The sequence below is a fragment of the Anser cygnoides genome, chromosome 6 (assembly GCF_040182565.1).
Source record: "Anser cygnoides isolate HZ-2024a breed goose chromosome 6, Taihu_goose_T2T_genome, whole genome shotgun sequence".
Lineage (NCBI taxonomy): Eukaryota > Metazoa > Chordata > Aves > Anseriformes > Anatidae > Anser > Anser cygnoides.
In genome coordinates, this window is record NC_089878.1 from 9,170,464 (window position 1) to 9,184,704 (window position 14,241).

General features: G+C 39.6%; 1 protein-coding gene across 5 annotated transcripts in view; it reads right to left on the minus strand.

The window, feature by feature from the left end:
* ERBB4 (erb-b2 receptor tyrosine kinase 4) overlaps window positions 1-14,241 on the minus strand; it is a 579,191-nt gene that overhangs the window by 109,899 nt on the left and 455,051 nt on the right. For all 5 annotated transcript variants that reach the window (XM_066999837.1, XM_066999836.1, XM_066999835.1 and 2 more), the window contains 3 exons: window positions 13,993-14,125; window positions 11,228-11,350; window positions 9,796-9,894 (listed from right to left, as the gene is read on the minus strand). In XM_066999837.1, coding sequence (XP_066855938.1) covers window positions 9,796-9,894; window positions 11,228-11,350; window positions 13,993-14,125 — 355 coding nt within the window. The remainder of the gene's footprint in view (window positions 1-9,795; window positions 9,895-11,227; window positions 11,351-13,992; window positions 14,126-14,241) is intronic.

The following is a 14,241-nucleotide window of genomic DNA, read 5'->3' on the forward strand; positions in this document are numbered from 1 at the left end:
AGTTATGTTTAGTTCGAGCAATTTCATGTATTTTAAAGCCCAGATTTATTTATTTATTTTTAATTTTGCCAAGAAAACATTTCACCAAAAAAAACTCACATTCTTGCCCCATTTTAAATGCCTTTTCTTTCCAAACATCCCCCAAACACTTTTATTACTTAAGTAACTTACCCGATGAAGTTCCTTATATTTTCATCCAAACTAACAAAGGTTCATTTATAAACCAACTGTTTCGCCTGGTTTCAGGAAACATACAAAAAGCTAAATTCCGCTTTTATATCCACATATAAATCATCCCACCAACCTCCAAAGGGCACCGCCTAGTTAAAAAAAAAAGCATCCTCAACACCAGGAACATTTCCAAGTAGATTCAATCTGGTTACCCATCCGCTGACATTACCTCCACTCAGTACTGATGCCCGGGGAACTGTCCTTAGCAGGTGCCCGTTTAACATACCCGTCTTGCACTGAAGTCTCACATTTCCTTCAGATAAAGTGCTGCATGACTGCACCTCAGCTGTTTCCTTGATACTGTTCTATATCACAGGATATACCTCCGCAAGTCAATCAACAAGCACTTTTGAAGCTAGTATTGAACAAATTCAGCACAGCTGCCATTTGTTAACATAGCTGAAAAAAATCACAATTATTTCCTCAAACATTTCAGATCATCTGGCTTGCAAAGCATTAAGAAAACGGTAAGCCCTGGTCCATGTGAACACTAATTGTGTTTCATACAATGCTGATTTATCTATGCATTTTAAAACTTCATATTCTATATAAAGCAGAATCCTTTACAAAACAATCATAATCACCTTGTAAGTAACTAAGAGGTAAGAATACCTGATTTCTCTTCTGTTCTTAATTCATGATTTGTCTTCTATCAAGTGTAATCTAACTTCTTTCAAATACCTGACTTGTTGGCAAGCACTGACTGATAACAAGAGGCATTTCAAAAGAACATTTCAGACACGTTCTCGGTGGGTAATTAGAGAAAACAGCTTTGTTTGAAAACAAACCTCATATCTGCTTTTCTAGACAAACAATCCAAGCCAATTTAAAACCAGAATCTAATTAAAAAGAAAAGATAATAATAACCATTAAAGAATTTGCTCTGAGATTGTGAGCTCTATCTTGCAATTCACAGAGTCCCATCTATCAATGGTGGATAATAATAACAATAATCATTCCTCTGCCCATTATCTGTTTTGTCCATCTTGACTCAAAGTCTTTCAGGGCAGGGACAAGCTCACCATGGTTTCACAGCACAAAAGGTTTCAGATCTTAATAGGGCCAAGTGATGCCGTATGTTGCAATAAGCATCAACACCAAAGTTAATATAGAAAATACTGCTGTGTAAAATCTTTTTATTTTTGGAACTATAGTTCCAGTACTGGAGGACCAAGCATTTCAAGCCAGCAATTACTGCTCTGTGATCTCACAGCCACATTGCGACCTTAGCTCCACCTCTGTTTATCCTAGTTATTGCACTGAAATCTGAAAGGTACTGGCTGAATATTACAAAGATCATCAACAACCCAGTCATGCACCAGATTTCCTCGTCTTATTTCTTACAATACAACTATGTGACAAGCAGCTACAGGGATAGTTGACTACCACCTGTAAATAATATGTAGAATATTAATATGAACAGATGTTAATTATTCCATTTTTGTCAGTCCGTGACAGTTGCTGATGTATCTGAGGTGTCAGGATCAGCACTGAGACATGGAAAACAATTAAACAATTTATCTACAATGAAGAAATAAAGGAGAAATTCCAAACTTAATTTTCTTAGCAGATTTTAAGACAAAACTTACTTGATCAGTGATACATCAAGTTCAGTTCTTACAAGCCCGCACTTCCCTACTCTTACACTTCTATTAAAAATGGACACAGCATGAGTATTTGTATGTATAAAACTGTCCTGTTTTCCTCCTGCCCCTCACTTCAACGCAAAACAAAAAAAACTTGTTCTTCCTTAACTTAAACTTGACTTGGCAGTATAAAACTAAGTATGACAAATATAACACATTGATCCTTCAGGGCCCTTAGCCCTCACTTAGGTTGTGCCTTGCTGCTGATCTGTGAGTTGCAGCATGTGCTAGTGCTCACACAGCCTCATCAGCCAGTTTTCATGAGACGTCTGATATGTAATAGCCTACCCATCTGGCACCGAAGTAAATCATAAACAAGTATACTTCAAAAATGATCAGCCGGCATATACATACAGTTTTACAGCCAGCTCCTTTGACTTAAATATCGAGATATTTCTTATTCAGTCTTTCCAACAAACCTCATTAGGCTCACTGTTAACCTTGAGCTAGAGATGGCTTGCTGAGGGTGTAGTACAGTTAAGTCTGTGGAAGCAGTACCTCCTTTTTATTGGCAGAGGTCCCATAAAAGCCAGGTTATATATGGGGAGGGTTGTGTGTATGTGTTTTTTTTTTTTGTTTGTTTTAAATCAGTGTGGCAACTTTCTGACATATGCACTACACTTTAGAAACTTGATGTGTGCTTGTCTTATATTGTTAATGTGAGCAGGAGGCACAAAGAAAAAAACGTAAAGCAATAGGAAGCTTCTTAAATACAAACTTCCAGTTTCTTTTAGTCTTAGGTCAGCATTATTTGCCCAGTTTTTGGTACCAAAGTCTACTTTAAAATTTGCTATGTGGATCATTTTCTAATAACGTATCACATTATTCAATAATCTTATCTTCCATTTTACCAAGTTTTGTCATAGTTTTTTTCTGCACTTGGCATTTGAAGATGTCTGAAAGGCCCTGCAAAGAACTCCTGTGGTCCCAGTCACTTTGCATATCTTTAAGGAAGGCTGTTTTGCACATGTGCAAGTATGTTTTTTTAAAGCTGATTTTTTTTGGACACACCCACTTTGTTCAATCTTAAAATGCTTTTTAACAGAAGGCTCTCCTCTCATGATCTTCATAACACATGCAGCTACGCAAACAACTGCCTTTAATGTACACCCCAAGGAAAATGTACACTCCAAAACAAAAGCAACATGTTACTGGTGTACCTCTCACCTTTTAAAAGACATCACTACAAAGTGTTTCCATTACACATGCCCTTTACAGACAATACTACTACTTGAATTTCATTATAATTTTTAATAGTTTCAATTAACATACATCTTTTCCAGCAAATAAACTAAACTAGCATTCCTTCCTTATTTTCTCCCTACTCCCACGTTTACCCAACCTTATGCAGGGTTTCCAAAGTCATTGTGCAATGCAAACTTTAAAGAAGCAGTTCAGTCATTGCCATCAACCAAAACCTTCCAAAGGTACTTCCTAATGCATTCAGGAACACCTTGTAACATCAGCCCCTCTCTAAAGCACGTGATTTTCCCTTCAACTTGGGGCAGCCTTCTCAGAAGGATGACTGCAGAGGCCAAGACCTGGCCCTGCTGAATTCACTGGCAAATTCACAACTCCATTGATTTCAACAGCGCTCACTTCCTCCCACCATCAGCAGGAGCAGGCAAACTCTCCCTCTCTCACTGCATTTTTCAGTTACGGTGTTACACCAGCAGGATTGTTTCCAAACAGCCTGGCTTGTCTGGCTATGCTTATAAGCTCAGCTTGTCTGGATGTGCTTATACTTCATCTTTTCTCTGTACTGACACATGTTCTTGCATATGGAAAATTAACACACACCCCCGCAGACGCACACACATCTTACCCTCACATACTGTGAAAGGAAAAATTATCGGAGTAAGTAAATATTTAAAGAGAAAATTGTTACTTAAGATGGAAATTAAAGTTAACATGGCCTTGAAACAGTTAATCTTCAGATGACTAAAAGCAGTTAACCTTCAGTAGTGATCAGATTTCCAGCTTCTGTAGAGCCTGATCACTCTCGGGGCCTGTGCACGGTATGCAGAGTTCTCAAGGACAGCTTGATTTCTGGCATCTCTGGACAAGCTGGAAATTGTAATTGCAATCACAGTGAGCTTCTGTGCCTGGAACTGACAGGCAAGCAGGTCCCCCTCCTAAGAGGCTACACTTCCAGTGTGCGTTAAGTGAGAGGAAGAGGGGAGACTGCACAAAAGGGAATCTACAATCAGATGAGCTAGGTCACCCCTTTGCCCCCCCATTCCCAGCAACTTAATGTGATGGAGAGAAAACTGTCAGAATTGCAGCTGAAGCACACTGCCAGGCAGGTGCAGCAACACCACTGTTCATTAGCTGCTATTTTTACAGAGACCCCTTATGCCAGTTGGAAAGAAGGATGTTTACATAAATGACAGCAGAAGAGGGTAAGGAAAAATGTCTTGCTACTGCCATAAAGAATTTCATTTGATCCTAAATCTGCCCTTTAAACTGAGGTTCAAGATTAACTCAGTGGTATTTCCCAAGCAGCCCTGCAGTCAGCAGAATGACTGTGGAGTGCCTGCACGTACCACCCAACCACCATGACCTGTACTCACTTTTTTGGTCTTTCTGAAGCCCCTACAGGGACTGTTGAAGACCTGGGTCAAACACTTTGCTAGACAGCAAGAGATGCATATAAGAAATTAAATGTAATTCAATGGATAGACAAGACTATTTCCACCATCACCCATATACTCAAAAGGCAGGATCATACAAGGGTCCCCAGTGTAAAGGCAGTGGTATTGACAGAGAAACTTCACATCCCGGCACGTCTGGGGGAGCCCTAATAATTCTGTGAAAGCTGCCAAGGGTCAGGGAAGGGACCCAGGAGATTCAGCTTAGAAGCCTGCTGTGTCTGATGGCCACAGCAGAAACCCAAAGAAGTCTTCTCTTGCCTTCCCCACCTGACAAGCTGCTGTACTTTCTACATGGCTTCCAGACATGCCTGATGAAACAAAGTCAGAAGCCAGACCTACCCAGATCTTACCCAGTTTCCAGCTGAACCATTTTGGCTGGTCAGCTATGTGACCTGTTCTCTTGAAGCCTCTGAGCCATATGTAAGTTTGGTATGTCTTTAGTTGTCTTAATTTTAAGAGGGGCTCACAATTTAGGAAAAGCTATTTTACCTTTGTGCAGTATGTGAAGACTGACCACTTTGTTCATTTAGTTAATTAGGCCATACACAGAAACACGATGAAATAAAAGATGTGGGTACCAGCCCCCTATATGCAGCTTTAATTTGTTTGCTGCACGCCTGGTAGAGGTCATTGTCACTTACTACCTTTATACTTTGCTTGACAAATGCTCTCCTGCTCAATGAACACTGCTACTAGGGACAGCAGGGAACTACACTAAGTCCAGGTGAAGTCAAGAAGCCCCCTGGATCTTAATTATAAAACTATAAAAGAAACCAACTGCCTTTGAAGCTCTCTACCAGGAAACAAATGAGAATGGGAAATTTATTTCCAACCATAAATCCCAAACCCTTCGGTTTAATTTTTCCCAAGTTAACTTTCTCACCTAGCTAAGCAGCACTGCCTGCTATTATTAGCTTCTGGCCCAGTATCAGCTGACCACCATTAGTCAAACTGTCTTCATCTCAATGAGCTCAGGGACTCCCAAGGAACTCTGTGTATGCAGACTTGTGCTTGCAGCTTCTAATTATTTTCTAACAGATAATGGAGCATTTAAGTTCAGAGAGAATAGATTAAACTTGTAAGTGGATCAAAACCCTGGACAGAATCAGAGCTCACAAGATTACTTCCCGGAAACACCAAGCTTAGAGGGCTACAAAAGAAAGGCCTTCATCAATTGTCTGTTTCCCCAAGACATGTTAGTTTTAGGATATTTTTTAGCCTCAAAGATGGTTTGCTATGCTTTCCAATTGACGCATGTCTCTGGAATGTATTACATGATTAGCTGAGCATTTGGTTTGATGTTAAACCATCTGATCAGGCCAATGGCTACTTGACTTACCAGATAATCATAACAGTCAAATAATTTGAGGTTAAGGAGGAGAAACCGTTTTCACAAGTGAAATTACAACTCCCTGTTCAACCATCAAGTAGCCTCTTAGCTGATTATTTGACTTTTCTCTCTTAAGCATCCTCTTGCTCCTCCACAGCACCCAGGACCTTCCATCTTTCCTTACAGCTGCTGGTCTCGGGGTGATGAGCAGGATATCCTTCCCTCCCGGATACCCCTGCATCCATCCACTCGCGAATCTCCTCTCAAACATGCTTGCAGGCAGGCCAGCAGCAAGAATGGCTGCACTCTGAATTCCAACTCCAGGGCCCTTCTGGGGACCATGAAGTGTGATTAGCTAGGCGTCGAGGAGAAACAACGCCCCACAAATTAAGCACCCAACCATTTCAACACCCGAATGAAATGCTTTATAGTGCGAAATTATTCCAGACCTAAATAATCACATATTTGAACAACTTCAGAAGGAACTGGAAAGAAACGCAAGCCTAAATTTTACAGAACAGTGGCAACAACAATGGTGAGGTTAAAAAAACCAAACAAGTAAAACTAAAAAAAAAAAAATTCTCTTAGTTCACGTGTACGTTCTGTTTCTTTCCTGGAGAAGGCAATACGGGCTACATAGCAGACTTCGGACTGCTTTGTCTTAACAGACTACTACAGTAAAAAAAACTATATAAGAGAGCAAGGAGCTGAGTAAAAGCAAGACGTAGCTGGGGTTTTGCGGAGAATGCATGGAAAACAGACTCTGCTGCAATTCTGTGAAGAAAAATTCCAAATAGGGGATGTACTTTTTGATGATGGCCCATTCATCATTCCCCTGATGGGAGGGTGGTAGGTGTTTGGCCATAGCAGGTGCTAACATCATGCATTGTATCATTATAGTCATTACAGATCCATTAGTGGGTGTTCAAGGTGCTGAAATGACAGCCCAGTAGCCAAATTGTTGTTCTTTGCTCTTTTAGCATAACATTTAGCAGAATTTCAGCAGCTCCCAGAGCACTTTAAGCACTTAAATTCCACCAACATTACAAGTTTAAACCAGAGCCTACGCACCATGCCACTAACTTCTCTCCCAGCTATTTCCGCAGGTGGTGCAGAGTAAGTGCCCCAAGTACCTTCCGTTTACACAAACTGGTGTGTACAAGAGGTTTTACATTTTCCAGAGCCTCTCTGAAAGGAATACCAAGTTCTAGTTGCAAGTACAAGGACATATACAACTGTGTAGAGTTGCCAACGAAACCTCATCTGTATTTGACAAGTTCAAAAAAAATGAAAGCCAACTGAGTGAGACTCACGACACCTTCCCAATGACCTCCCCTTTCCATTAATAACTGTGTCAGACATTTCTTTACGTCAACGCCCACTGTGCTCCTAAGCACCATTAGCCACCTATATACCTTTAAAAAGAATCTGATAAGACTGCTTTTGACCAGCAAAAGACCATGCATAACACTCGTCTTACTGGAAGCACAACCTATGGATTTTGTTCTCATATGTACTTATGAATGTTCCTAATAAAACAATGCCAACGAACAGTTTCAAGTTTTATCAAGCATACTTATACTGACCAAAGCCTCATAGAAACAATGCATAAAACAGTTTCCTGCTATACCTTACTCTTCAATGAAAGATAGACACCTCCTCATAGTATCTCAATTTAAAACTGCTCTTTCTGGGACAGAAAGGAGTGGTCACATTGAAAGCAACTATCCCAGGGCCCTTCTTTTACATAAACATTATCTCTTAAAATGCTGGTTGCTTCAAGAAATATATGACTGGGTTAGGAGGTGAGGAAGACAGAAACTTCTGTAAGATTGCATGAAAAATTATTTCCAAAGAGTAAAATTAAATCTGCCCTCTCATCAGTTCTGTACAGCAAAGGATGTTACAGACCACTGCACATATATCAAATGCAGCACTGATACAAAACACCTTATTCCTTCTTTTTGTCACTTACACCAACTGATGATGAAGTCCAATTCTCTTTTATTATTATCAAAATAACCTTTAGGTTGTTATTAACCTTTAGGACTCACAATGAACTTCACTATTCCCCCAACTTGTTACAACTAGATCAGAGGCTTATGAGAGAATGTTAATTTAAAGAGAAACCCCTCCTAGCATAGCTGTATGTTACACAGTTAAAATCCCCACTGTGTCCAAAAAACATCATTTCTGGGCTGTTCATCAGATGCATGAACTGGAGGGAAAAGAGGTCCAGTGAATTAAGTCAGCTGATCAAGCTGAGCTACGAAACCTCATACTAGCAACTGTGCCTTTTAACAAGGACCTTACTTTTCCTCTGTACAGTGCATCAACATTAATATCAAGTAAGGAGCCACTGTTACTAACTTCTCGATCAGAAAACCAGATCCTCCTCTGGTAGAAACAGCAGTTCCAGTGACTTTCATACAGTGACATCAATTCCCTCTGCATCAGTGTCCACTGCCATCAGAGTACATCACAGCTCACAGTCAGTGGTCTTCTACTCCCTGCACGTTCACTTCAACAGACTGCTGAATACCAGATCTCTTTCTAGAGCTCTGCCACTAACACTGCTCTTCACCATTATTTTGTCCATTAAGTAAATATAATCCTCTTCATCCCTTTAGTGCAACTCATCTCACCCAAACAGAGCCATTTTTTAATTTGTGCACAATAATTATTCAGTGTTATCAACATAAATGTGTAGAGCTCTGTAAAATGCAGAGGAAGCACCTTGATCTGTACAGCGTCAGGTCAACTACCCGAGAACTCACGTATGATCATTTACCTGAAACAGCTAAAGCCATAACTGTACGTTCCTATTAATTTCTAGATGTAGGAGTAGATTATATAATGGGAATACAGTCTCCTTGTGGTTTATAGTCTCATTAATGCTAATCAAATTAAGCCTATACACTGAACAGATCTTTAAGATTTGAAAGTCCTATGTAATTTTCAAGTTCACGAGAGCAATTTACAAAAAAGTACAAATTTCTATGATTTGTTCAGAAACTGAAACTGAATAGCACATAAACTTCCAGCGTCAATGAGGCTTGGTTTTGACACAGAGCTCAGGACCCAACATAAAATATCCATGAAAATGATCTTGACCTCTTGTTAAAAAGTATTTTAGAGTAGTAAGGCAAAAGGGATTTTTATATCCAGCATACTTTTTTTTTTCCTCCCTGTTATGCTTTATTTCTGCTGACAGCTCCCAGACTCTCAGTGCTTAGTTCCCAGGGAAACTGAAGCAGAAAACAGTTAAGTTTCTGTCCCTGCACCAGTGGAGACCCACACACAGCAAGATTTTCCCCCGCAACTGCTCTCATCTCTAAACTCTGCCACAGAAGTGGAAAATATCTGGCACATGAGACATAGTTGTTTCAGCTTTCCACTGATGGGATGACCACCTGTAAGAAAACTCCCAACGACCTACGGTCCATGACTTGCACACTGAAAAACCCAGCCCTCCATCATGTTGGCACTGAAGTTACCCTGGTAGTCCACGTACCTGCGATTCTGGAACGCGATGATCTACATGCAGTAAGCTGAACAGGGCACCCCACTGCCTTATACTGATTTGTCTAGTTCTTCAACTTCAGAGAGACAGCACTGACCAGATGAGGTGTAGCCTTGTTTTTCTGTTAACACTGTTACCACAGAAAATGCTATGGATATGCATTAACACAGCTCATCAAGGACTAACAGAAGAAAGGAGATTGACGACACGAAAAATCCCAGCAACTGGTTTTCTAGGGACACTGTGTTGTAGCACTCATTAAACATCAGCACAATATTGGTGCTGCGTACAGATCTCCTTGTAATATTTAAATGTAAGGAAAAAGAACTGACAGGAATTCTTCTTTACAACCTCTGTGGACTGAAGAAAGATCCCCCCAAGACTCAAAGTAGCTGATCATCTCCTACTTACATCCATAAACTCCACATTGGCTTTGGGACCAGTGGTCTCGTTAAGGATCTTAATGGCCACAGGAATCTTTACGGTTTCTCCCTCGGGGACCCAAATACCCTAGAAAGACAAGGAAAATGGACAGAAGACTAATAAGACAACAATCATAAAAATTTCACTGTTACATTTCTTTTTGATGTATTTTGTCACATTATGCATCATTATGCAGTTCAGTTGCAAACATCAGAACTGAGAATACACAAAGCAAGCTATAAAAGAAAAAAGGAAAAAAAAATCTCACAAAACTATTTCTTACACCAAAACTCAACCCTTATGTAAAGTGGAATGTTTTATGCCAGTGATTGCCCTTCTTAGGCCCCCTTAATTTTCTTGCTCACAACCAGCTTTATAGGGAGCAACATATGCACGTGAAAGAGTTTTCCACTGCCTATTGCTTCCCATAAAATTGAACAAGAACCTAGATTTTCTGTTCTGGAGTTTGATGTTAATCCCACTGATACTATTGCAAACTCCCACTAGTGAGTATCACCAGCAATTAGGTCGTGCCATCATGCAGAAATAGGACACCTTGAGAACAATATATTTGGATAGAAATAGTTAAATGTTATTTCTCTAAGTAAGTGTTATATAAGAATTAAAAGCTAAGATGGCTAAGCAGCAAACCTTATAGTTACAATTCAGCCTGTTTCTTGGGCTACTTTACCATCTCTATTATCTAACCTATTCTATGTTCCTAGCAATCTTGTGTTACCTGTCTCTATCATTTATTTTCAAATTTATTATTTGAAAAGTATTGTGGTGATGTTGTTGTAGTCATCTGCTCTGTACTTCTTCCATTTCCTCCCCCAGTTTGGAGACAGACACTGTATCTATGCTCCTTCACTGCCCCCTTTGGGTTCTGTTCTTTTATCCAGATTGTTCTAGAGTGCATTAACATAACTTACAGTTATGTTACAATAACTTAGAATGCATTAACATAACATAATTTCCTATGAAACTGAAAGAAACAGAAGGTACTAAAATTTAGCCAATGATAATACCGTATAACATCATATAACAGCTATTACAAAACCTATGTGACATTTGTGAAATGAGAGACAAAGTTTATCTAACTTGCTAAAACTGTACTGTAAAGCCATCGCGTAAGAACAGAACAGCCAACATCAATACTGCATTGAAAATCAGTAGCAAGACGTTCCAGCTTGTGTGGTCCTTTTGCACTCAAGGATGCTCGTGGCTGACACTCCTTTTCTCACCAAGATGTCTGTGAGTCTGCCTAACACTGAAGTCTTAAGTCCACCGTTCTATCAGTCTCCCAGATATATAGGGCTCATGAATCCACCCGCAGTAGAAGATGCCTTGCTGCAATGCAGAACTTGACTGTTCCCAAGTTAAATGAGGCCAGTCATTGCTGTGCAGAGGGGACTCTTACCTTGTATACAGTTCCAAAGGCTCCAGAGCCAAGAACCTTGACTCGTTTCAGCTCAGTTTCCTTCAGGATACGAAGCTGTGCTTGGTTGGGTGCTGTGCCACTCGGAGTTAAGGGTTCCACAAGCTATGAAAGAAAGTCCTACAGTGTTAAGTATCTGAAAGCGTGAAAACCCATCAGAAGTTTATACTGAAAGCAATCAACCCAGTTTAACACTGGAATAAGACAGTGAGGACTACTGATCCGCCAACTTCTGCAGGAGTCTCTCACCTTTAAAAGTAAATCAATCAAATGCTAACAAACTGAGTGACATGATAAAGAAAGTCCTCACTCATCATGTGATAATTTCCACCAGGAATTGCATGATGGAATTATGAACCGGAAATTGAATCGGTGTCACAGTAGTGCACCCAAGGACTTTTACTAATGGAGGCAGTATAAATATTTTCCACATGACAGAAATACAGCATTTATTATCAGCACACCACATTCTATTTTTGCCTATTTTAGTGCCTTTTAAGTTGGCCATATTTCTTTTAAATAACTCTGACTTAATGGATCATCACATTCTTACTCTGTTCTGGGGAAGGGACTACTCTTCTGAACTTCTGCTATACTGTATAAGAGGACAACTTTAAGGAGAAAGCAACTTAAAGCAGATAAGTAATTGTAACAACCACTAATTTACTGGGGGAAAAAAAAGGCACAATTAAGCAATTTGCCCAAGATGACAATCATGTCCCAAGAAATCTTTATAAATGAACCACAATGGCACATTCAGTTAAAAATGCTCTCAGAAATCAACATGGTACCATGTTTGCCAGAAAAAAAAACTATGGTTCTTTAAAAATAAATTAAAAATAAATGAAAAGGACAACATTCTAAACAATGAAAAATAGCCTGTTCCTTTACAGGATGAGACAAATAATTCAGGGCTACTCCTACTCAAATTGGTTTCACACCGCTGCAGTATTTCAAAGTTGTCTGTTTACAAGGCTAAATGCTCTGTGCTCTGCAGTTTCCCAACTACTGCTATGGCTCTTTGAGCATCACAGACTACTTCATCAGTTGACCAGATTACTCTGGCTCAGGTAGGAAGACTGTTAACTGGAAATTACTGGAGTATGGAAACATAACAAAACCAAACAGAAACGAGACAGGTTATCATAGAAATAATTTGTAAGATGCATTTTTTTTTAATAAAATAACTCTTTCGTCCTTCCGGTTTACTCACCCAGTGCTAATGCAACAAAGGAAAGAGGGCTCACTATAACAGAGAACCAGGCAGACTGGAGGAATGCTTCTGTATTTTCAGTTTGTGAAGGGTGAAAACAACTTCTGTGCTAGTGCTACAAGCCACCAACACAAGTATGGCAGGGAGAAGTAGTATTGTGGGGCCTAAAAGAATTCCTTGTAAAGTATTACTGAGAATGACTGATAGAAAGATAGGCCTGTCATAGCCTGCAGCTAGAAACAGACTCTAGCTGAAGCTATGTGTGTTTATTTCAGGATACTCATGATTTAATTTTCTGTTTCTAAGCCAAGACAACAGCCTCCCCACAAATTCAGTAGAAGACTGTAGTCCCTCAGTAAACACCGTCAGCCACAACTTTTATCTGATCAGAGAACAAGAACTGGACTTCAAAGCCAGTACCTCACTTATGCAATAAAGTCTACTTGCTTTTGCTTAAATAGCGGCTGATATGATGTCAACATTTACCTATCTAAAAGCACTTAGTTAAGCTTTCCATAAACGTGAACAGTATTTAACAAACAACACAAATTCTAGCCAGGCATAAAGGTATTTAGGAAAACAGATTAGGGATGCATAAATCATTTGCTCCAAGGCGCTACAGTGGAATTAAGTGAGAGCAGGACCCTTAAAATAACAGAGAACAGCACTGTTAACAAAGCTCTATCGAAGTATTGGTAGTTAATAGTATTTCCAAGTTTTATCATCTCGCAGGCAGGAACCCTTATTTAATATCATCATCAAAGTGTCTCAAAGTATAGGACTGTGTACATGGTAGTAACCACTTCTGCTGTAACTGACAGAGACTAAATATTATGTTTAAGAATATTTTCTAGATTGCCTCCTCCACTACCTGCAAACTGAAGAGCAGAACAGAATGGACATAGCTTTCTGTCCTATAGAACCGTTACATGCTTTTGGCATCAGAACTGTGAATCTTATTTGGTTATGCTCTGGGAAGTATCTTGGCTTATTAAAGCACTTTATTACTACTGAATAGAACTAGAGGCTTTGACAAAATTTGGACCACAAAGACAATACAAGTACTGGAGCAAAGAGTGAGTGACAATATCGACATCTAAGCATTCCTGATGAACTTAAGTTTTTACCAGACATCATTAAAGTAACCTACTTTAATCAAAGTTGACTTCAGTATGCACTGGATGAAGTCTTGATATTTTAAAGCATGAGAGCTACTGAATGTATTGATGAACTGGGACAGAATTTCAACAGAGAGTAGGATAAGAGCTTAAAAATCTGGTGGAACATGGCTATGTGATCATATGGATCTTTTTCAGAAATGAAAAGCCACAAATCCATGTATGTACAGAAAATTAGCACGTTGAAATAGCATCATTCACTTCATCAGTTTAGTCCTGCAGAAGTTAGCAAAAGATTTCTACAGACCTTTACAGTAACTGGATTAGAGACCTGAACATCCTTAGTACAGAAGCAGAACAGTTCTGCACACCTTCCCAAATTTGCAGGTATTTTGTGAGAAGGAACACACGCTCACCTCAGTCTCCAGGAACCTTCGCAACGCTCTCTTCTTTTTAATGCTCTTGCGCCGAACATACACAGCAAATGTCAGGCCCACAATGACGATGATGAAGAGGCCACCAATAACTCCAGCAGCAATCAGAGGGGTTCTAGCAATCAGAATCAGAGACTTTATTGTTAGCTAGGTGACAGACCAAAGAATGGCTAGGTACATAAAATATAATCACTTGGAAAACAACTTACGTTGTAACTGTCTTACAACAGT